Here is a 21,893-nt window from a genome sequence, read left to right as displayed (position 1 = left end):
GTCCTGCAAATATTAGTTGTCTTCCTGTGCTTTCTGAAATAATTAATTAAACCTTTTTAAAAAGGAAAATATTATTCACAGCGTTGCTTCATGTGTCCATTTCTTAAAAACATAGTTTGAAGAATACAGAAAGCTTCTGTTCGATAAACAGCTGTTATCAGCATGTGCAGTATCAAGCACAACCTTTCAGAGTAGGATGTGTAGATATACCACTGAGCATATCTTGCTGTTATCAATATTAATAACTTACAAAGCACTGTAAACGTATGTGTCAGTGATCAGATGTGGTAAATAAGGCTGCCCTAGCAGAAAATAGTTTTATTTTTTTACAAGTCACAACCTTGTAAAAGCCTACTGAGCAATTAGTGCCCAGTGGTCTTACTATTAGCAATCAAAAGACCAAATTTTAGAAACTACAGACTTAAAATCTTTAAGCTACAAGAATCAAAATTGAGCTTCCCCTGGAAGTTAATATTTTTAATATGTACTGTAGATTTAATTGCTAAATACCGTGTAGGGAACACCTTCAGGTTACTGGCTGCCAAAAAGCAAAGTATAAATTCTTATGAATTACACAAAGCACTGGAATTCAGAATTTTGCAAAGGACCAATAGTACGTGCCTCTTTTCTCAGCTGCTCTCACAGTCCTGTGGGTAAAACTGAAGTCAAGACAGAATGTGGGCATAACATTTTTGCACTATGCAACAAGCATGGAAGTGATAGGAGCCAGATGAAAAAAGACAAAGGGGAAGAAAAAAAAAAAAAGATTTATATGCAAATACTTTAAGGCTTTCCATGCAGAAATTTCAGAACAGAAAATATTTATGAACAAGATTTTTTTTGAGCATTTTCAGTTGTGTCTACTCTGTAATGAAAATGTAGTTCCTTGAATGATGCATCTCCAGAGTTTTGTTATTTATTTACAAACATATGGAGTTAGTTTTGATTTGTAAAATTGTCTTAGTAATGTTTCCACATGCTGAAGTTGCATTTTTTGACCAATTTGAAAATACCTTCAGACACTATTGATAAACCATGTTGTTAAAGGAAATTGTATCACTTCATGTCATAGACGTCAATTTTACTTTCATGCCAATGGAATTACTACCCGTAGAGGAATAATGATTGATTTTGTTGTCTAGGGAAAGTTAGCCGAAAGAAGGCATGTCAACGGAGGGGTGGAATGAAGGCTAAAATTCATCCTAAAACGATCCTACAGTGCCTCATGATCTCCTAGTCTTTTCTTTTTTCCTGTTCCTGTAATGCCCTAATATCACGCTTTTTCTGTGGGCTGTCTTTAATAGTGATAGTGCATGATATAAGCCTTGAACAAATTAGCAAGGTTCTCATTCTTTGTGCTCAGAGCAAGTATGTCAAGTTGCATAATGCTTTCAACAGTGTGCTTGAAAGCTATACCTTACAAATAGTTTTGGAAAACAGACAGCAATATCAATATAAATCTAGGTCTCAAGCATTGAATTCAGCTGACTACACTTGTCAGCCAAAGGTGCAAAGCCTTGGTTGACACTTCACATTCATCTGAACAACTTGAGCCAGAACAGTGGAAATCTTGTGATTTTGAGATTTCCTTAGTTAGACCTTAGCTGACTTTTCAAGACCAGGAACGAAAACTTTTCCCTTCTGAAATTTCAGTAGTTGGCCATTCTACTTAAAAATGGAAGCTCTAATGCACTACTTCATATGCCTGTGGCTGGCATCTTGAAAAACTATACAACCTTCTCTGGGTGCTGACGTATTCAATCAATATCTGGGCAAAACCAGACGGAAGATGCATTCATTCTCAGCAGTCATTTTTATTTTCCAATGGCATTTGATTGAAAAAAATGAACTACTTTTAATGCTAGTAGTATGTACTGTGAGTATAGTTGTGATCATAACCTCAGATGATCTGTAATTTAGAGTTTTCTGTGAAGATTTGATTGTGTTAATATGGACAGCTATTCTAATCAGCCCTGCACGTGTGCTGCTGGCTGAAGTAGAGTATATTCATTTTTCTTTTAACGCTTTACATTTCTTTTAAATTAACGGTGGGGTTTATCTTGCTTTAGGCAGTAATACAAAGCCATTTATATTTCTGGTTTCCAAGGTTAAGAAAGAAAGTGCGTGCAAAAGTAAATTTTCTAACAGATTCAATTGCATTTCAAAATACCCTTTCTCTTAATAGGACAAATTTCTGTTACTGAAAGATTTTGAGTAATTTGTGTTTTTCAGTATGGTAGTACAGATGACGTTGCTATTCAGCAAGTTTCTCACTTGCTGGGAGTACAGACTTCCTAATTAGCATGCAATGTACTAGTGTTAGATAAAGTAAAGAATTTTTAAATGTTTTATACCATAATTGTAGCTATGTATTAAAATTATCAAATTGCAGACATCACAGCACAGCTGGATTTCTATAAACAAAAATTAAGTCATTTGAAGATTTTTTTTAATGAAATCCTAAAGTGCTAGCAAAATTGAGTAAGATTATCATGTCCTATACTGATGAAAACATTTGAGCTGGAAACCTAAGAAGCTTAATTAGAAACACTTTCAGGCCTGGAAAATGTTTATTTATTTTTTTAATATAATGATAATATTAAATACTCATAACGTATGTTCCTGTTTAGCTTTTATTATGGTAATACAAGTACGTTATCTAAAAATGTCCATCATGGTTTCTATATAGCCTGAGAGTTATTACTAGGAGGCTTTTTAAGCATAAATCAAAGGAATTGATGCATGACTATTTGGGGGAAAAAAATCTAGATACACAGAAATTACAAAAGTAAGTACGTTTCTGTGGGACTTTTTCAACTGTTGTTATGATCTGCAGCGTTTACCGGTTTTAACCAGTTTGTTAATGTGCTGATATATAAAACAGTATACTCTGAATTTATACAAAGGCCAATGGTAGATAGCTTTTCAGCAGCAAGATGTAACATATATCCATATATGCTTATTTGGTTTCGGATAGCTATGTTTTTAAAACTCTGAGCAGTCTCTGAAGATGAAAAAGATGTTGAGGAAAAAAATCTCCACTGGCTGGAGAACATTGATGCTAAAATGTCCCCTATTGATGTGATAATTTGAGAATCAAAGTAGACTGCTTGGTGCTTCCTTCCCATGCCAAGTCTAGAACTCTTCCTTGGCTCACAGCTGTGGGTTTCCTTAATGATGCTGATGTCTAAATCTACTGGCAAACTGTATAATTTCACAGTGTGCTTGGGGATGAAAACTCCCACATCTACCGCCCTTAAAAATAAAAAAATGATAAAACCCCCTTCCTTCACTTTTAATTTTGGGTTTCAAATGTACATATCCTGTAGTTTGCAATTTTAGACAGGATAGTCTCCAGTGTTTGAAAGCACGCAAGTTTAGATGCATACAATTTCCGTGTATATTCCCCTTTCACCAGGCAGGTTAAAGTGTCATCTGTTTTGAATGTCCAGGTGAAAATGTCCAAATGTAAAATAAACATATTTTTTTTTTTTAAAAAAGTACATGACCTAACATTTATGTAGTATTGTCAGTTCTTAAGGTGACCAGTTATTAATTCGTGATGTTCTTCTGCCTTATTAATTTATTATATTATCCTAACCTGAGACTTATTACATAAATAGTATTCAACAGAAACAATTTTTTCCTAGCTGTTTATTTTTTTGTGTGTTTTCTTTTTTGATGTCCTTTCTTTTTTCTGAAGGGTGTTCGTCTTCCCTGGAGATTAGTAATTTGTTACTTTGGTGAACAAAATATGAATAGCTGAAGTTGTTCTCTGTCAGCATTAACAACGTAGTACTCTTGAAGATGATAACTAAATCCAAGGATCCACTCCTCGTTAGAGCCTGGGCTCGTTGTTAGTTAGATTTATATAACTATGTATGGTAGTCAGTCTTAAGGTAATTAGATTGGGATGCACACTCTCTTTGCAGCAGAAATGCTTAGGTCCATTTCTGACTAATACAACCGTAGAAACTGTGCTCTTTGCAATGTTTATTCAAATTAGTACTTGCAGGGAGAATGTTTTCCTTTCCATTTCCCTTCTTCCTATTTCAGTTGAAAGCTGTTGTCGACACGAGCATACTTACAGAAATTGTTCATGAGCAGACTTGCAATTTAAGTAATGTAGTTAACTTGTTGTAGAGCAAAACTTGCGGAGTATTCTTCCATTTTAAGTTTGGAAAGATGCTGATTTTTTTGTTTTCCAGCAGAACTGAAAGCTTTGCTGTCTGGGCTGATGGCACAGGAAATCCCTCTCAGCTTTGAATTCTATGCTTTTTTATTCTCTCTGATCCATAATATTTTGCCATACATCCTGTCATCTTGTTCTAGAATGCTTTTTACAACAAGTTATCTGTTCCTCTACAATTTACTCTTGTCAGTTTAGCCAACTTACTGGAGATCAGTGTCTTAGTTGTGATTCACATGCTGTTTGGAACAAAATACCAGATATAGCACACGCAAACTAGAGTTCTTAAGAAGCCTTATAGCATAGAGAACCAGGTAGAAACATGAGTCTCTGGAAGGAATAACTGGTACTTGTCTTATCTGGCAACACTAGGTTGCTCCTATAAAAAGGTCTACTTCCATGTGCTGAATTTGCGGTGTTGTCAATGAATTGCACTGGAGAGTAAGATCCAATCATCAGCAACCATCTCGCTGTGTGTCCCTCCGCTGCCTCTCCTTCTACCTTCTCTGCCCAGCCCATGCTTTAACGTAGTATGTTTACATCTTGGGGCAACTCCTAGGTCATGGTTTTACTCATAAGTTGCGAGGTCTGTCAAAAGCAAGTGCTACTGCTGAAATGATTCTGTTGTCCACAGTTATCTTTAGCAATCAAAAAGGAGCTATTGACATTTTGATTGCTTCAGAAAAGACTATGCTGTGCTACAGCAATAACACCAGTAATGAAAGTTCAAGTGGAAATTCTTGCTATTGCTGTAGGAGGATGAAAAGGCATGATAGCACATTATCCCATGGTCACTGATAAGGTGAAGCAGTCCACCATGTTTTGCTCTCATGCTTAGTGAGCCATTCTACAACAAATACTCTGATGATTCACTACTCAGTCATTGTACCTGCTGTGTATCTTCAGTTATCAAAGAGAAATATCTGAATTCCTCACCCATATTTAACTGGAAGTGCTGGGGTGAAATATTCATATGTGAATGACATTTTGTGTCCTTCTTTAAGTATGGACTTTAGTCAACAGGAACCCTTAAAATACCAAGTGTCATTAATTGCATTGTTTTAAAACAAAACAGCCTCCATGTTTCTGATGGGTTGGCCATGCTGATTGCAGTATTCATTAAGCAGTCCTGGGTTGTTTTGAAACATCTACAAGATCACACACTGCAGTAATTCATTAAGAGCAAGACGAATATTGGCAACATCTTTTCAGTGACCTTTTAAAATGGCTAAGTGAGAAGTAGCTTGCACTTGTGATTCTATTGGAGTAAAAATTGGCATGATTTTCCTTATAAGTACCTCAGCAGCAACAAATCGCACTTTCATCTCAGTATCTGCTGCCCTGGCCTCTGTGGTGCTGAGCAGAGAAGGTCATCTGTAAGCAGAGCTTTGGGAGGAAAACAATTTCAGATCTAATTGCTCCTGTTGTTTGTTCATACTTGCCTGCGATGCGGGAGGTGTTTTTGAGCTAGGTTAAGTGTTTATGTATTTGTTTCTCTCTCCATAACTTCTTAGGCATATATAGGAGTAAACTTGTCTTCTTCTGTTTGGGACTGTTCTTCTGAAATGGCATTTGCTGTATGTGGAGCCAGAGGTGATGAACAAGGAATGAGTTCATCTGCTGTGTCATTAAGTTTCATTCTGTTTGTGGGTCCAATACTGTACTTGATTACATTAGTGTAATCCCAAAATACTACTCAGAATTATTTTGAATTATTTGAAAATTCCATAGTTCTCTAACTTTAGAGAGGACTTTAATTTACAGAAAATTTTTGCATGCCCCAAGGCTCTCCTTTTGTTTTGGTATTATAGAGAAAATTTGAAAGAATTATCATCAATGTAAACCAAAAACACCCCAGGCAACTAAATACATGCCTTTTGCTATTTCGTTATTCATTAACTACTCTGTTATTCCTCTTCCCTCCTCCCCAAGAGCACCTCCCTCTCCTCCCCCCAAAAAAACCACTAAGGAAACACACACACCACGATAAAAATGCTAATAAAGGGAATAATTCCCAATAGACCATAAAAGACAGCATTTATAACCCCGATAGAAATGCCAGTCAGCTTTTTTTGATGTAAAGCATCTGTCTCCAAAAGGAAATGAAGGCAGGCCTGTTTCTCCTTTCAAGTCTCTGAAGTAGTAGGTGGTGTCATTTGTTATACAGTGCTACAAGTCCCATGTTATTGCACTGGTAGCTGCCGACTGCCTTCGTTAACGTACTGAAAAGTTTTATCAGCTGTTTTTAATAAAAGACAATATATGTGAAGAAAAACTGTAGCAAATATCTTGCTGTCTTGTTCTCAGACCGTCATTTATAGCTGTCAGAGGGCGATGGCACTGACGTATAATCTTACAGTCACCCAAAATTCTTGTGACTGTTACAATAAACCATAGATATTGGGGTGGCTGATACCCTAGAAAGCTGCGGAACATTCTTTCCGAAATCCTGTGCACTTCCTCATTTGAAACATGGAGGAGCTGGAATGAACTTTCAGCACTACCTGAAATGAATTATCAGTTCACACGTTACAGGAGTACATTTGTTGAGAGCATTAATGGCCTAAAATTTGTTGGGTCTCCAGGAAATCAGGAATGATGAGTAAAGGTTGGAAAATTTCAAGTTCAGTTAAAAGGCATGCAGTTTGTTCTTTTTCTAGATGATTTCGTTGCTTCCTGTAGTGAAATGGTATATCAAATTAAAGACATGATGGCAGAAGAGTTTTCTTAGCTAGGCGTAGAGTCTTAACGTTCTTTAGAGTACTTGATTAGTACCATACACATACCATATTTTCAGGGGTGTGTGAAGGAACTGGAGAGGAATTCTGGAAGCGGTATGAGACAAGTGTGTTACTTCCCACACAATAAGTTTGGGGATGCTGTAGATTTAGCCCTGAGCACATTTCAATGTGTGTCTTATTTAATACAAGTTTTTCTAGGTCTAAGGCTTTTTAATCCTTATCCATTGTAAGCTTTGTCTAGATGCAAACTTATGCACATAGTTGTATTTCAAACGAGAAAACAGTTCTGTGCCAATAACTATGCTTTTGAAAAAAACTGTTTGATTCATAAACTAATTAGACAAATAAGGAGCACAATTAGTGGGAATGGGCCATCCTAATCATTATTTGAGAAAAATTCTCTCAAACAATCTTAAGTCTAAAAATAAATGAATAAATAAAATATGTGAATATTTAGACAGCAATCCATATGCAGTGGAACTGCTTTCCAATTATTTTTCACTTGCATCACTTCAATTAGCACCCAGAACATCTGTAATTAGGGAGTGTGTTATTCCATTATAAAATAGTATGCAAGACTGGCACTGCAAAGGTGTTGTCCATAGCAAAGATTACACTTCATGAGCTTAGTTTTCTTTCTCTGTACAGAATATGACTGAAGAGGAAATTTTGAAAAGTATTTAACTGTGAAAAGTTTATAAAATCCATCTAGGTTTTTTTTGTTGTTTTGATTTTTAGTAGAACAAAGTAACTGACTTAGGGGGTGGTGGAAATAATCTGTCAGGGTAAAGCAAGAAAAATCTAAAAATAACACCTTCAGATTCCACTGCTTTAGCATTATGATGTTTACAATAACGAGGGATGAACTAATTTTGTTTTGCTTAATTTCAAAACTCTGGAAGCCGGTTGTTCTGAAAATTTTGTGTCACAGTTCTTTGTAAGTTTTTGTGATGCATGTGTTAACAGGTGAAAAGAAGCAGGAAATTTAGGTTTTGGACACAAGAATTATGGTGGGTTTTTTTGAAGTTTGATTCAGACGAATAAGAGTTTAAGAGTTTAACTTGCTAGTGGAGAGGTTTTGAACATAGCTGAGTCTTCCTCATCCTAATGACTTCCTATTACCTCATCAGTCTGGGAGACCAACTCTAGTGCATATTTTATTGGCCTTCTACCTACCATATTTTCCTGAAGTTACTGTCACTTCTAAAGCTTACCAGCACCCCCACCCAGTAGACTGAAGCTGAGTTTCCACGTGGCTTCACATTTTGAGTATTGTGTTTTAATCATAACACTGGTGAGCGGTGTCTTGAAACACTTATCCTCTGAGGCAAAACTATGTGACTTCAAAAGCAAGTGTTCGTGAAGCTCATTGGAAATCATAGTGACCTGAGGGGGAGAACAGAACCATAGTGAACTTTGTCTACTACTTTTTTCTCTTTTTCTGTGAGATGCAAGGTACTGGTTTGGCAAATGCCTTTACTGTGCTCTCATTAACATGTGACTACCTTAGGTACTGCAGAAAGGTAGGTCAGACTGTTCTCTTCAGCTTCATCAATCTGCTTCTCTGCCCTTGTAATATGTGTTAACTCCAGTAACCAGGCATGTTTAATTATCATGAACCTATTATTTCATAGTGGAATAATCTAAAGATGAAAAAAATAAAAACAAAAGACACTTTGTCTTAGCTAAAGATGGAGAAATTGCTAGTAACATAAGAAGATTTTTAATGGATTTGTTTTGAAATTTTCACATCTTTGTTATTAAAATAGCATGTGTTTCCACCATTGTTAATTTTATTCAGCCATTCATTAAGAAATAATTGCCACAGCCTGAATCTAAATGGATATCCTAGGACCCTAAAAACATCCTTAGAATCTGCGAACAGATTGTATTTTCTACTGGTTATAATTAAGACAAAGAGAAAAAAGGGGATGAGTTCCAATGTGTTAACTATTCCCAATGATTATAAATTCTTTATTGGCAATGGGCTGAATTAAAATTAAATTCCTGTCTTTAATCCACTCTTGGATTACTTTAATTTTCTCTTGGAAACTGTGCTATGCCGACATTACCACATGTAAAGCTTTATGAGCTCTGTGTTTTCTCATTAAAGAGAGAAGTCTATGTCTGTAGACACCAGAGCTTGCCCTGTTTAAAGCACAAAGTATACAGCAGCTGTTCAGAAACTTTTTCTTGTTATCTCTGTTTGCTTTAATTACTAAATTGCTTCCATGAAAAGTCTGCAAACATAAGGGAATAATTTGTTTAAGTGGAAGAAGATTGTCTGAAAAGAAAACCTGAAAATATTCCTAATATTTCTCCTTCACTTTTTTTTTTTTGTACCAGTATCCAGCTGCCCTAATGAATCTTGGAGCCATTCTCCATCTGAATGGTAAACTGAAAGAGGCTGAAGAAAACTACCTCCTTGCTCTTCAACTTAAACCTGATGATGTCATCACTCAGTCCAATCTTCGCAAATTATGGAATATCATGGAGAAGCAAGGTTTGAAGACATCCAAAACATGATGGTGAAAACTCTGAACTTTTTTTTTCTTAAATTGATTAAAACCACGAACTAGAACTTCCACACAGTTGTCCGATCAGAGAACTCATTGGACTTGACTCCAAGGATCAGAGGTCTTAATTGCTGCTAGGAGAAGCTGTTCTGCTTTTTTGGCGTAAGTTTTTTTGCTAGATAAATAGAAAAAAGGAGACACTGAGATATTCATGAAGGACTTGTTACCCCACAGAAATATTTAGAACCGTAGCACTTGAGAGAAGGTGTTTTGGCATATTTGATAAATCATTGCAAATCCCATATTGCTTGCTTTTGGGTGGGTACTTGAAATGTATACTGTCATAGAAATACTAAGGGAAAATTGTACGGTATGCACCAAGCCATATGGGAGTAAAAGTGGTAATAGTAGGTTAAAGTATTTCGTTGATACCGTAACTCATTAAAATGTATCCTAAATTCAGTGTGTTTGCAGTTTGTCTTAATGCTGCTGTATCTCACTTTAGGGCCACTTGCTTACCAATTTCACAGCTTATATGAAAAAGTTCTTTTTTTTTCCAAACCTGTCACTCGTGATTAGCTGACAGCATTCATAATTGTTTACTGAGGATATGCATATTATTTCAGCTTGTTAAATTTTAATGCAGTTTTCTGGAGATACACAGTCAAATGTCGTTGGGCTAGACAGAATGAGCAAGGAACTGCCCATATTCTACATCAGATGTGTATGTAGAGTGGTAAAAAAAAATATAATAAAAAAAGAAAGTCCAGAGGTATGATTTAGCAGTACAAGCAAGACTGATGTTTGCCCTGATATCAAACGGGTGTGGTCAGACTGTCATCTTAAGAAAAAAAAAAAAATGGTATTATAGAACAGTGTGTTGGACTCTCTTTACATCGCTGTCAGATAAGACCAACTTTAAACTGGACTCTGTATACAATATTTTTGGAATAACTAAGATAAGCGAGATTTGAAAATATTAGTGCTTTGATACGCTACAAATGAGACTTCATGAGCAACTCGGAGGAAAGGGATTGTTGTACGTTGGTGAGGCTAGCAAATAGCCGAAGGGAGTGGGTTAGATCATGCTTTAAAAAATGTAGATCAACACAAAATTGTAAAGGTGGTTGCCAATTACTTTTCACAGCGGTGGTGTTTTGAAAAATATTAGCTATTCAGATTCTAACCAAATATTAGCATTCTGTTTGTATTCTGACGTGTGCTAGTGGCAGAGCTGTCAAATATCTAAATATGCTTTTGGTGAGGTTCAATTTATTTCTGTTTCAGAATGATCTGGCCTAGTTACTGTTTTAGTCTTCAGTTTTTAAATGTAAAAATAATTTATTTTAAATTGCAGTGTATTGAAGCTTTAGTCATTTTTTTCCAGGCCATTTGTTAACCGCTTTCTTTGTTTGGAAAAAGCGTTATTGCTTGTAAGAAAATTTACTATTTCATTTAATGACCTGTTGGTATCTGCTTCAGTGTTCCTTTCATAATGGTAGATACAATGTTAAAGTGGTAGAGCACCTTGAACTGAAGCTTCTTCAGGATCTTCTGTTAAAAACTCTTTATTACTGAGAAAGTTTGGGGTTGTTTTTTGCTTTTTTATCTGTTGAGCACCATTCCAACAAAACTGTAGAGAAGAATACTTTGCTGTATTTATTTATTTATTACTTGACTGCAGCAACGTTACCTGCCATTAATGCAACAGCCTGTAAGTGTTGCTATTTCCTTTATTTGGTTTTCCTTGCATTTTTTGTGGTTAGTGTATGTACCTAACGGGAAAGGGGACACTTGAGTTCTACTCTACCTTCTTGGTCATTCTCCCCTTACACTTGTACTGAAATAGATGGGGGAGTAGCTGTTTCAAAGTCAGTGTAGTAAAAAATTGTAGTAGTGTCTGTTCCCTTTTCTTTCCTCTTGCTTGCTAAAATACCATAAGTTGCTAAGTTTACAGCTGGCCTACCAGAAGGGCCAGAGGGGCAAGATTGTTTGGTTTTGTGGAGTGTGTCAAGTTTTTCTCAAATAATGTTATGGCTGGAAAAGCAAAATTGAAGGGTCAGAAGTTGAATTTCTACTTTATCATTGAAACCAGAGTTAGAATACAGTCATAGCTTGAACTTATTCTCCTGCTTTACTGACTTTCTGAGAAAAGTATAGAAATAAATTAGATAGTAACTATAACTGAACTCAGTATAAAACTGTGGTATCCTGCAGCTTTATTTGCTCAACAGCCATCAAACTTCGATGGCTTCTTGGTCTTAACCATTCACTATGTTATTTGTCTCTTTCAACTTGTACTCATTCTTGTTTAGTAGTTTTTATTCATTGCACAAAAGGGGGAAAGGGGGAGCACTCCTGTGATGCGGTGTCATGCTTGCATTGATAACTGGTTTTGTTTGTTTCTTAAAAAAAAAGAAAAGAAAAAAGAAAAAAGGAGTAAATTTAACAAGAATGTCCCTGAATACATTTTTTTAATATAGGTCTGGGCTTGATAACTTTCTTCTTTTGGGATAAATTTAAAACATGTTTAAAATATGTCTCTCTGCTCAGGGATTTATGGTGGATTATTGCAGACAGTGCTAAAAAAAAATAAAAGAGCACAAGACAAGTTTACTAAATTAAAATTTTATTTTTTGAAAAACTGTTATTTGTATAAATTATCAGATTTGTAGGCTTTCCTTTTTGTAGAAATAATTGTTTATGTGCCAGATAAGAGAATTTCAATTTTGTTTTCAATAATAAAGCATTGATAACTAATACACTGTGCATTCCTTTATCTGTTACTGTCATAACATTTTTTAAAAAGTTATTCTGATTTAATGAGCTATACTGACTGTTTCATGTATGGGAGAACTATATAGCGTAAGAAGAGTACAACCTGTCACAGTTGGCTTTCTTTTATACTCTATTGCAATTATGCTTCAGCTGATATTTTCAAAAGGGTTCTCTGGAAGCATTTTTTAATATTTCTACTCACTATATGTAGCCAAAGGGGTATGGTAACTATCATATTTGATTGTTGTTTCTAAACACTATGGGAATAAAAGCTGATGAATAAGATATATTTATAAATTCTTTTTATATTGACATACAGGCATGATGTCAGTAAAAATGCTTCTAAAATGTATCATTGGCTACTAAAGCTGGAAAGACGATTTCACTCACATACATGGTCTTTTTAGTGTCTGGGATCGCCTTTCTCTCACGCTACAATGTCAGACGATCAGTTTCAAATCTGCTGCTTCTCTGCGCAGAGATGTTATGAAGTGACATGGTTCTTTGACTTTTTGGTTTTCTCCTAATTTCCTATGGACAGAGCCTTCTTAGCTCAGTGGACCTAACGCTAATATTCTCATGCCCTCCCAGTTCTGTTGCATTCAGATGCTACGCATTGACAGATTTGCTCTACAGTTGGAAAACCTTGACGGGCATGAGCAGAGCACTAGCGAGGCTTTGGGTCAACGGCTTCCAAATTCAACTGTCAAGCCTTATTTTTATCAAAGGTCACACCCTGCCTTCAGACATGGTCATGCCTTGCCTAAGTAGGTTTTGATGAAATGGCAGATGATGAATATGGAGTATGCAAAGAATAATCTGACCTGTGTCACTCCTTTCTCATGGAAACAGAGTCTAAGCATGTGCTTGAACTGCTCTAGCATCTTATCCCAAAACCCTGCTCTGTGAGATCCTGTTCTGCCTGCCTTCTGTTGTGCTTCTGATGTTTCTGTTCTTCCAAGCATCACACTTTCTGGGCAGCAGATACCTGGTACATCTCCATTGCTGATGGAGGCACACGGCAGCTCTGCGGTGGCGTTTTAGTCCTGCCGTCTTCTACAAGCCCATCTGAGCTCGCTCTCTGTAGCTGGCACAGATGGCTGTATTACTTCTGGGATTTGAACTGCTGTAAAGGTAAGGCACTAAATTATTCTGTGTAAATACCCGAGCGCTGTGTAGGCATTCCCATAGCAGCGTTGCCCAACAGGGGTGAATGCAGGTAGCATGAGAGAGACTTTGCCTCCACTTCAGGTGTGAGAATAGTCCCTGACAGCTGAATGACTACATTTATTTTGCTGCATCCCTAAGGGTTGCAAAGGAGAGATTTTAGTGAGAGAATCTGGAGATGTAGAAATAAACTGTGTGAAATCTAAGAGTCCCCTGTAACCACTTACCTTTTTGGAACTTCTATTTCTGGTCCTTTGACATAAAAGAGAGACCCCACTCAGATGTTATATAGTCTTCCTCCATTGGTCTGACCCTGCAATTTGAAAAGTCCCTGCCTTGTTTCACACAGATACTGAACGTTTAATCTCTCTTGAGATTCAGTAGAATGACATTGCAAGAATGTGTTTGAAGGAAGAGAATACATCCGGTGTTTTGCAGGGCTGGGGAGGGAGGTATCACGGAGGAGGTGCAGATATTTTTGTGGAAACGAGTAAGACTTTTAGAGGGACAGACTTATTCCAACAACAAAGAAGGAACCCTAAGACCAAGTTATGCTAGGGTAAATTATGGGAAAGGCTATGCATCACTAAATTTAAAAACAAACAAACAAACAAAAACCAAACAAAACCCCCCAGAAGCAATACAGACTTCAAAAAAGTTTGAAGTTCTTTTGGTATAATAATAAATCAAAACCAAACATTAACCGCCAGAAGTGCTGCCCTCGAAAGACGGTATAATGGAGTTCAGGGCATAATAATATATTCCCCATGAAAGACTGAGTGCCTTCCTCAAGTTACGCCACTTGATTAGAAAACCTTTGCAGTTGCATTTGTGTTCCAATTCCAAATTGATATTTCTCCCTTCCCGTATATATTTTGTATTTTGTCATATTTACTTTGTCGTTGTGCACTGGCTTTTTGGTAGTGCCACAGTTCTAGAGTTGGACAGCTTTGAAGGTCACATATAAGGAATCATTTCAAAAGGGCAAAAACATCAGAATGGACCTTCTGGAAAGGTGCAAGATAAAATAGTTTAAATCATGCATGCTTGCTGTATGCTTATTTATTTTGAATATATTTTCAGTGACCAAGGGTAATTACATTTACTTGCTGAAATTCTTGATCTTACAGATCTCTCTGTGCAAGGTTTGAAGATTAAATCATTGTTTATATTTATAAATTTGTGTCAGTTCATGTGCATTTGAGCACAAATTTGTGTTTTAAAAAACTTAAGATTTCCTTTTGAAGAAACAGGTGTTGAAGCCATGCGCAGTGAGAAGAGTTGTGGTTTGGATTTTTTTATTTATTTGATAGAATTTGTGCATAAGCCTATCTTTCCTGGCATCACCAGTCCCTTAGCTGCTGACGTGCTATTTTTACATGGATATTTTTGTTTTTCTGAAACTCTAAACCTGATTACATGATGCAGTCTTCCTGCAGAGTTTGAGTACTGTAAGCCACAGGTTCTGTTTTGAGCTAAGCAGAAATGGAGCTTGGCTTTAATGGCTAAACTTGAGTTCAGTTTTGATTTCAGGAATGATTTAACCCAGGTGAACAGGTTTTTCAACCCAATAATAACCGTGGTTTGCTGTACCAAGTATTCCCAGAAAGCACGTTATTTAAGAGGCTTTGTTTGTTTCTTCTCTAGATTTTATTTTTCCTGTTAGCAAAGCATTTTTTGTCCTTTTCTGGAGAAATATATTTTATTTTGTCTCTAATTTTCTTGAAAACAGATGTTCCTGCATACCCAGTATTTTTCTTTATTACAATGAGAAATTAAATTTACACAGAATTGATTTATTTATTATTTTGTCATGTTTGTTGCAACCACAACCATAAGTTTCTCTACAGCACGTGAGTGTATAATACAGTGTATTGTTCCTTATGTTAAATCAATTCCCTCTTCTGGTTTCTATCCAATATGGAAAGCCAGTCATTACAACAAAGAGTCACTTTTGCACAGCCACGGTTTCTGGAATCTGGGATTGTTCTTCTTATTGTGGCAGGGAATATTTTTATATGACAACATGAGGATGCAGGATGCTAGGAAATATGTCTTCTTCCCGCTGTAGAATTGGATCTTTTCTTTCTTCTCTACCACCATCGTTTCATAGCGATTTTGTCCTTTGCTACTCCTTAATGAAAGAAAGTCTTTATCAATTGAACTTAAAAAAAAAAAAAAACAAACCAAAGAAAAACAAACATACTATTAATAACAACAGAGCTCCATGAATGACACTTATGCCTTAAAATTCATGGATAGAGAATAGTGGCTCTGTCATTAAAAATCTATTATTTTAATTACTGTTCCTCCCTCTGAAATGCAGTTTTCCTATGAAGTTTCAGTGGCAATTAATCTTTTAGCCGTATAACTGTAAATCTGTTTGTGTTTCTGTTTAATGGGAGGGTGTTAGGTTTTGGGTTTTTTGGTTTTTTTTTTAGTCTCCTGATTGTTCTCATTAATTGAAAGAGTCTTCAGGATATTCTCACATAGAATAATTGTTTCCCCTTTCTCTTCTCCTTTGTTAGTTTTATGAATGATTTAGAGACTAGAAGAGGAACTGCTTTCCGTGCAGCTAAAGCAGAGAACACTTTTGGGTGTGAATTGAGCTTCTGCATCAGTTTTGTGCCTTATAGCCAAAGACGGTAAAAAGAACTTGTTTTGCTTTTTTGCGAAGACGGTAAACTATGGACCGTTTAGGTATACACTAAGTTTCTCATAAGTTTTAAGGCTTGATGGATAGATTCAGGAATTGAAAGTCTAGCTGTATCAGGTTGCCTAATAAGAGAGCCCCTTTCCATCTGTATCTCTTCCGCCTATGCTTTGTTCAATCTGAGAAGTACGGATGGGTCAAACGAAGATGTATTGCACCAAGTTCTTCAGATGGGTCAAACTTTTCTACCTGCAATGTTATGCCTAAAAAACGACCATACATTTTCTTGCAGATTTTCAAAAATCAGAAGTTTGAAAAACCAAACAAAACTACTTGAATGAAAAGCTAAAAAATGGTATAAACTGTTCTAAGTTCTTTGCAAGCGCTGTTTGAGATTATGATTGATTTACAATTGCCTTCAATATTCTAAGAGTAACTTGATATCAAGTCAACGGGTTTTGCACTTCGTCACGTTAGACGTGTTTTATACACACACACACATGTATGTCCCATTGACACCATCACAGCTGTTTTGATTATCTTCCGTGTCAGCGCTGCACTTAATTACCTAATTGATTTTGAATAAATTATTTACGATAAGGTTTATTCCGATTGATAAGAAAACTTTGCTTTGTTTGGCATGGGAAGAAGAAAAAGAGGTCCAGTCACATGAAACAAGATGTGTACTGTTCAGGATTTTTTGTGGTCTCTCAGTAATGATGTATAAATATCAATTGGAGGTGACCATATAAAAGTAGATTTTTGTTCAATTCAGTGAAGCTTGTGATTTTGAAAAGAGAAGGAATCCTACTCACTGCAAATAGGATTCTTAATATTTTGATTTACAGACAGATTAGTTTACTCAAATGCTTTTTATATTGATCAGTGTGATAATATTAAAGTTCAATGCTGTTATGTTACACTGTTTACTTACCCTGTTTTTTTCATCATAATTTCAGTTATAGTGCATTTTTTAATCTGCTGTTTATAAACTGAGGTATATTTGAAATAGTTTTTCAAATTAAATTGAGAAATGACTAATAAAAGATGTCATTAAACAGATCATCTTTTTTAATATTTCTTTTATGCTAAGGGAAGTTCAGGAGTAAGGGCAAGGAAGGAGAAATCTCGTGGTTGTATTTATTTATGTTTTTAGCTTTGTTCCCATATAAGCATATAATTTGCTGTACAAAGCCCACAGTGATGCACAGAAAACTGATACATGCACCTGGACCCAGGGTAAGTCCAAGTGAAGCTATGGAAACATATCTTCCATTTCCCTGGAAAAGGCACAAAAATATGAAGCAGGATCTTCACACTATGCTTATGCCAACCGCAGCCTGTCAGGACATTTACCGTAATTTTGCTAATCCTGAAATCAGGTTGAGCCCATCTGAGTCTCAAGATGAAGTTTATTTCTGAAAGTAATGCATAAGATAAGTGAAGGTCATGCCTGGAACACCTAGAATATGATGCACTAAGTCTCAAATAGGAGTGCTGGCAGGAATTACATCGGAAAGTTTTCTTTTTTCTGCATCTTTTGAACTGTTACACCCTTCGGGCATATGAAGTGCGAAGATAACCCTCTAATGGCTGGTATGCTTGGGTCCTCTGATTGCCTTGGCTGAGAGCTTGTTGCATCTGTGCGAAGATTTGATCTTTCATACGCAAGGAGTGCTTGGAAAGGATACACAGGGACGGCAAAAGCATGATTTCTATTGTAAATACCTTCAGAAACTGGACGAGTGTTAATTGACCATAGGGAGGAGCTGAGCTGGGAGGAGAAGGCTGGACCTTGATACTTCCCCAGTGAATGGTCAATGAGACAGGAGGGAGAAGTAAATGCCAGTTGTCGACTGTGCATGGATTTCATTGGGTTTATTTGAAAAATGTAATTTGAAAAAGACCACCTGTCTTGATTATGTGAATTTTTTGCTTTGCGGAGGCGGCATCCCAGTGACCCCACTCGGCCTGAGGGACACAAAATGCAAAATGATAGCAAAACTGGACAGAGCATCCTGAAAGCATTTGTGAAAAAAAGTGTGCAAATTTAAAAGGCCTCTGGTTTTATATCAAGTATTATTACCTGGCAAAGATATGCAGTAGATCAGACGCTTACGTGAACCTACTGTCCTCATTTGCCAGAGGACTCAAAGACATGTTTCCTGGTGGTTGTTTTTTTTTAACCTTCAAAATTAAAAAGTATCCATAAGATAAGTGGATACAGATAAAAAAAAAAGCAGAGGGGGGTATCTCCCTATCAGTCCTAATCCTAAGGGGAAAAAAAAAATATTTCTGAAAGCAAGTCTATGAAATTTAGTGTGAGAACAGAAGCCATTTTAATTCAACTTCTGATGAGAAATTGATTTAACTAGCAAAAGAGTCATGATGAAGAAATGTGGGCTTTTAAAACAGTTCAGCATAAATTGCAGAAAAGAAGGCATTCAATGGCAAAACCAGGGGAAGAGCAGCCTTTTAATAAAGTATACGGGGTTTTTTGTTTTGTTTTGTTTTGTTTTAAAGATATGATTCCTGGGGACAAGTCTTATAACTTCAGGGGAATAAAAGGCAGGCAGACAGTGTGGGAAGCTGCACTGCAACTGATTGCTTTGTCCATTTTTATTTCTTATTGTAAAACTACCAACTGATATTTGGGCGCTCAGAAACTTGGGTTGAATGGGACCGCATGACGTTTTTTTGGCAAATCCCAAGTTGTCGCACCCGGCTTTGACTGTTTGCCGCTTAGAATCTCTGGAAGTGACAAGATGAAGAGCTCATCTCTCGAACTTCCCTAACCCTAGTCTTCCCATAACCTCACTCCTACCTTTGGCTCTCGTCCCCGCTCGCCCTGCTGTATTCGCTGCAGACAGCACAGTCCTGAGAGCAGTGATTTGTTTCTTCGACTTGGCTGTAAAGTACTCCGCTCTCATGGGACTGTATAAATAAAAGTAATTAGTTTTTCTGCCTCATTCAGGGGACTGTAAGTAAGAATAACAGGGTACACAAATCTAACTTTTATATAAATTACTTATTTGCAGGGCTAATAGGTTTTTAATATGCACCTCTCTTTTTGCCTCTTAAATGACAAGAAAAGGCATTAATACTTGAAACGCAAAACTGAGTGAAACGTTTCAGATCAGAGAGACTCAGAAAGCTGTAGAAATGATAGACTGACTTATACTGAATAAACAGCATCACTTGGAGTTGGATTTCTACTTTTAATTCAACATTGGGAATGATATAACCGTGCTCCGTACCTCTTAAGAGGAATTGTACAGGTTCCAACCATCTGTTGAATTACACATTGATGATTACTGTGAACATGTAGAGCAGACCTGCTACAAGGGGGACGATAACTCTGTGCATATTGCTAAGCCCTAGGAGCAGACTTGATTCACAAAGTTGGATACCCAATTAGAAAAACTGAAGGTGGTTTTTGTTTTGTTTTGTTATGTTTTTTAGTGCAGTCTCACTCACTGCAAAGTTCAATGGCAATGATTTGCTCTGATCCTTATATATTAGATACAGTATATCCTGTGTCTGAAATACTGAGATGCTGGAAAAGGTACAGATAGTTATGTCTTTTAAATAAAGGCTTTAATATGTTGGTGCTTTTCTGGCAGTAATTTCCCCTGCCAGGCATTGCTGTCTTGGTGGTACTTTGAAAATTGGAGGGGTAGGGGGGGCAATAAATCAGGCTTTCTTGAAGAGACAAGTTTTGATTACTAACAAAATCCGAACAGAACAAGACATAGCGCTATATGTGACAAAGCTGGAAAACGTAAGCAAACATACTATGTCAAACAGGTAATTTGTCAAGGGTCCTTCTGCTTGAGGGCCTGTTCCCAACCCACAGATCTTGTTGCTTCACAGTTTCTGCTGCTTTTCAGGCAACGCGCCCCTAGTTTTCACCTACTTGGCTTGTAAGGAAGAAATCCTGTCCCAGTTGAAGATGATAACAGTTTTGTCATTGACTTGAGTGGCTAAAATTTCACTGTGGAAAACTGTCTGGGACAAGGACATGTTTCCATTTATACATTGGTTCCTCAGATGATTTTTCTGATCTTCTCGCGCAATAAAAAATGTTCTGACACATACGCTGTTCAGGAACTTTTACACAAGAAACCCGTCAAGTAGGCAATATTTTTCTGCCAGCGCCTACTGCCTCACTCCGGCAATGTGAAGCTGTGTTATTAAGAGCATCAAGACAGAAGCTGCTTTAAAGCTGGAGCAGAGCAAGAGCTCGTCGCTAACAGTGAGCTGTCGTTTTACTGTGCAAGGTCACACTATCAAATTATGACAGGGATGCTTTGCAAAAGGAATTTTTTTCTTGTATGTTTGGGAAAATACAATTTATTGGAAAATCCTTCCAAATGCTTGGAGAGCTTCTGTTATTATGGCAACTAGAGTATCCAACCTAGAACTAATTCATGTTTCCGTTTGTCAAGTGCACAATTATAATTATTTCAGTGCTGTACCGAATGAATGTTAAAGCCTGATAAGAAGGTGATCTCTCTGTCATTCCTATGTATAACTCCTCCTCCCAATCCGCGGAAAGCATTATTTCTGGTCGTTTTCAGGATGACCTCTCTTATGACGGACTTCAACTGCATTTCACAGTCCACTGAGCAATGTTGTTTGAAAATTGATTAAAAACTGTAATTATTGTAGCAGGAACATAATCATGATTGATAGGACAAAGCCAAGTAATCAAGGCGGCGAGGAATCTCAGCCTAAAATTTATTTTTGCTCCAGCAAAATGTAATTGAAAATAAAAGCTGTAATTTCTAAAAGCTAGGTGAGTTTTTTCACTGGTGTTTTAAACAGAAAAGGAGAAAAATAGAAATACAACCAGCACCCCTAAAAAATCCCAAACCTCTTGAAATTATGTGGGTTTCTGTTACCTTGACTTCACATTAAAAAGGGTAGATTCTAGTTGGTATAAACCAAAGAACCTAGTTCTACATATGCTGTCTTGTGGGGATGAAAGTAAAATGTACACTTAATATTTGTTATTGTTTTTCTTCTGTAAAGTTCAGTTATAATAACGCCTGTATGTTAATAATTAGTTTTCTCTGTCACAGACTTGATGAACAACATTTTCTTCTGAAATGCTAATACTTTTATGACTTGCGTGATGTTAACTTTTAATGAAAAAATTGTTCCTCAATTTACTTATCAAAGAAAATCCAAAAATAATTTCAGTTACGGATATCTTTTTTCTGTCCGAATGTCATTTTTTTTCCAGTGATTGGATTCTCACTGTTATGTTCTGCTCTACTTTCAATGCCACAGCTGCGACTTATTGCATGCTCATTTGATTTTTCTAAAAGCATCATCTCCCTCCCTGATTTTTCTAACAGCCTCACCTCCCTCCTCTCGAATAGGTTCAGGGTTGTTTGCTAAGCACTTTTTGCCACAGTGCTAACCACTCGGCTGGCAGATTCCACTTTTACAGGCTAAGGCAAAGCAAACAATTTGTCAGCTCAGTTGAAATACTCAGTTGAGGAATGACTGAAGCGTGAAAATTGCTTTTTTTTTTTTTTAAATCTGTGAGTCATGTTGCTGATTAGGTAGGTTGGGGTCTTTTTCAACATAAAATGCAATCTTTTAATCTCACCTAATCTTCAATTTTAATATTGTTTATAAATTGATGAAGTCTACCTTTCCAAAGAAGTGTTGGAAGGGTTAATCATTGTTTTTCACGTAGATTCCCTCTCAGCTTCTCGGGGTCTTAACTTGCACCCAACTCTCACGGTCACAGTAGCTTTTCCTTCCTTCAGTGCAGGTCTCTGCGATGGCAGGGGTGGGCTTTTACGGAGCTTAAAGCATCAGGGCTTAATTTTCTC

General features: G+C 36.7%; 1 protein-coding gene across 2 annotated transcripts in view; it reads left to right on the top strand.

Moving 5' to 3' along the window:
- Positions 1-12,404, top strand: part of TMTC2 (transmembrane O-mannosyltransferase targeting cadherins 2) — a 257,774-nt gene extending 245,370 nt beyond the window's left edge. The window contains exon 11 of one of the 2 annotated variants that reach the window (XM_063322847.1): positions 9,277-12,404. In XM_063322847.1, coding sequence (XP_063178917.1) covers positions 9,277-9,456 — 180 coding nt within the window. In that variant the 3' untranslated portion in view covers positions 9,457-12,404. The remainder of the gene's footprint in view (positions 1-9,276) is intronic. The other variant, XM_063322846.1, reaches the window with a different exon arrangement.
- Positions 12,405-21,893: the final 9,489 nt, after the last annotated feature.

Source organism: Chroicocephalus ridibundus, chromosome 1 (genome assembly GCF_963924245.1).
Source record: "Chroicocephalus ridibundus chromosome 1, bChrRid1.1, whole genome shotgun sequence".
In the NCBI taxonomy this organism is placed as follows: domain Eukaryota; kingdom Metazoa; phylum Chordata; class Aves; order Charadriiformes; family Laridae; genus Chroicocephalus; species Chroicocephalus ridibundus.
The sequence above is the reverse complement of the archived record's forward strand: the minus strand, read 5'-3'. Positions and strand labels throughout refer to the sequence as shown.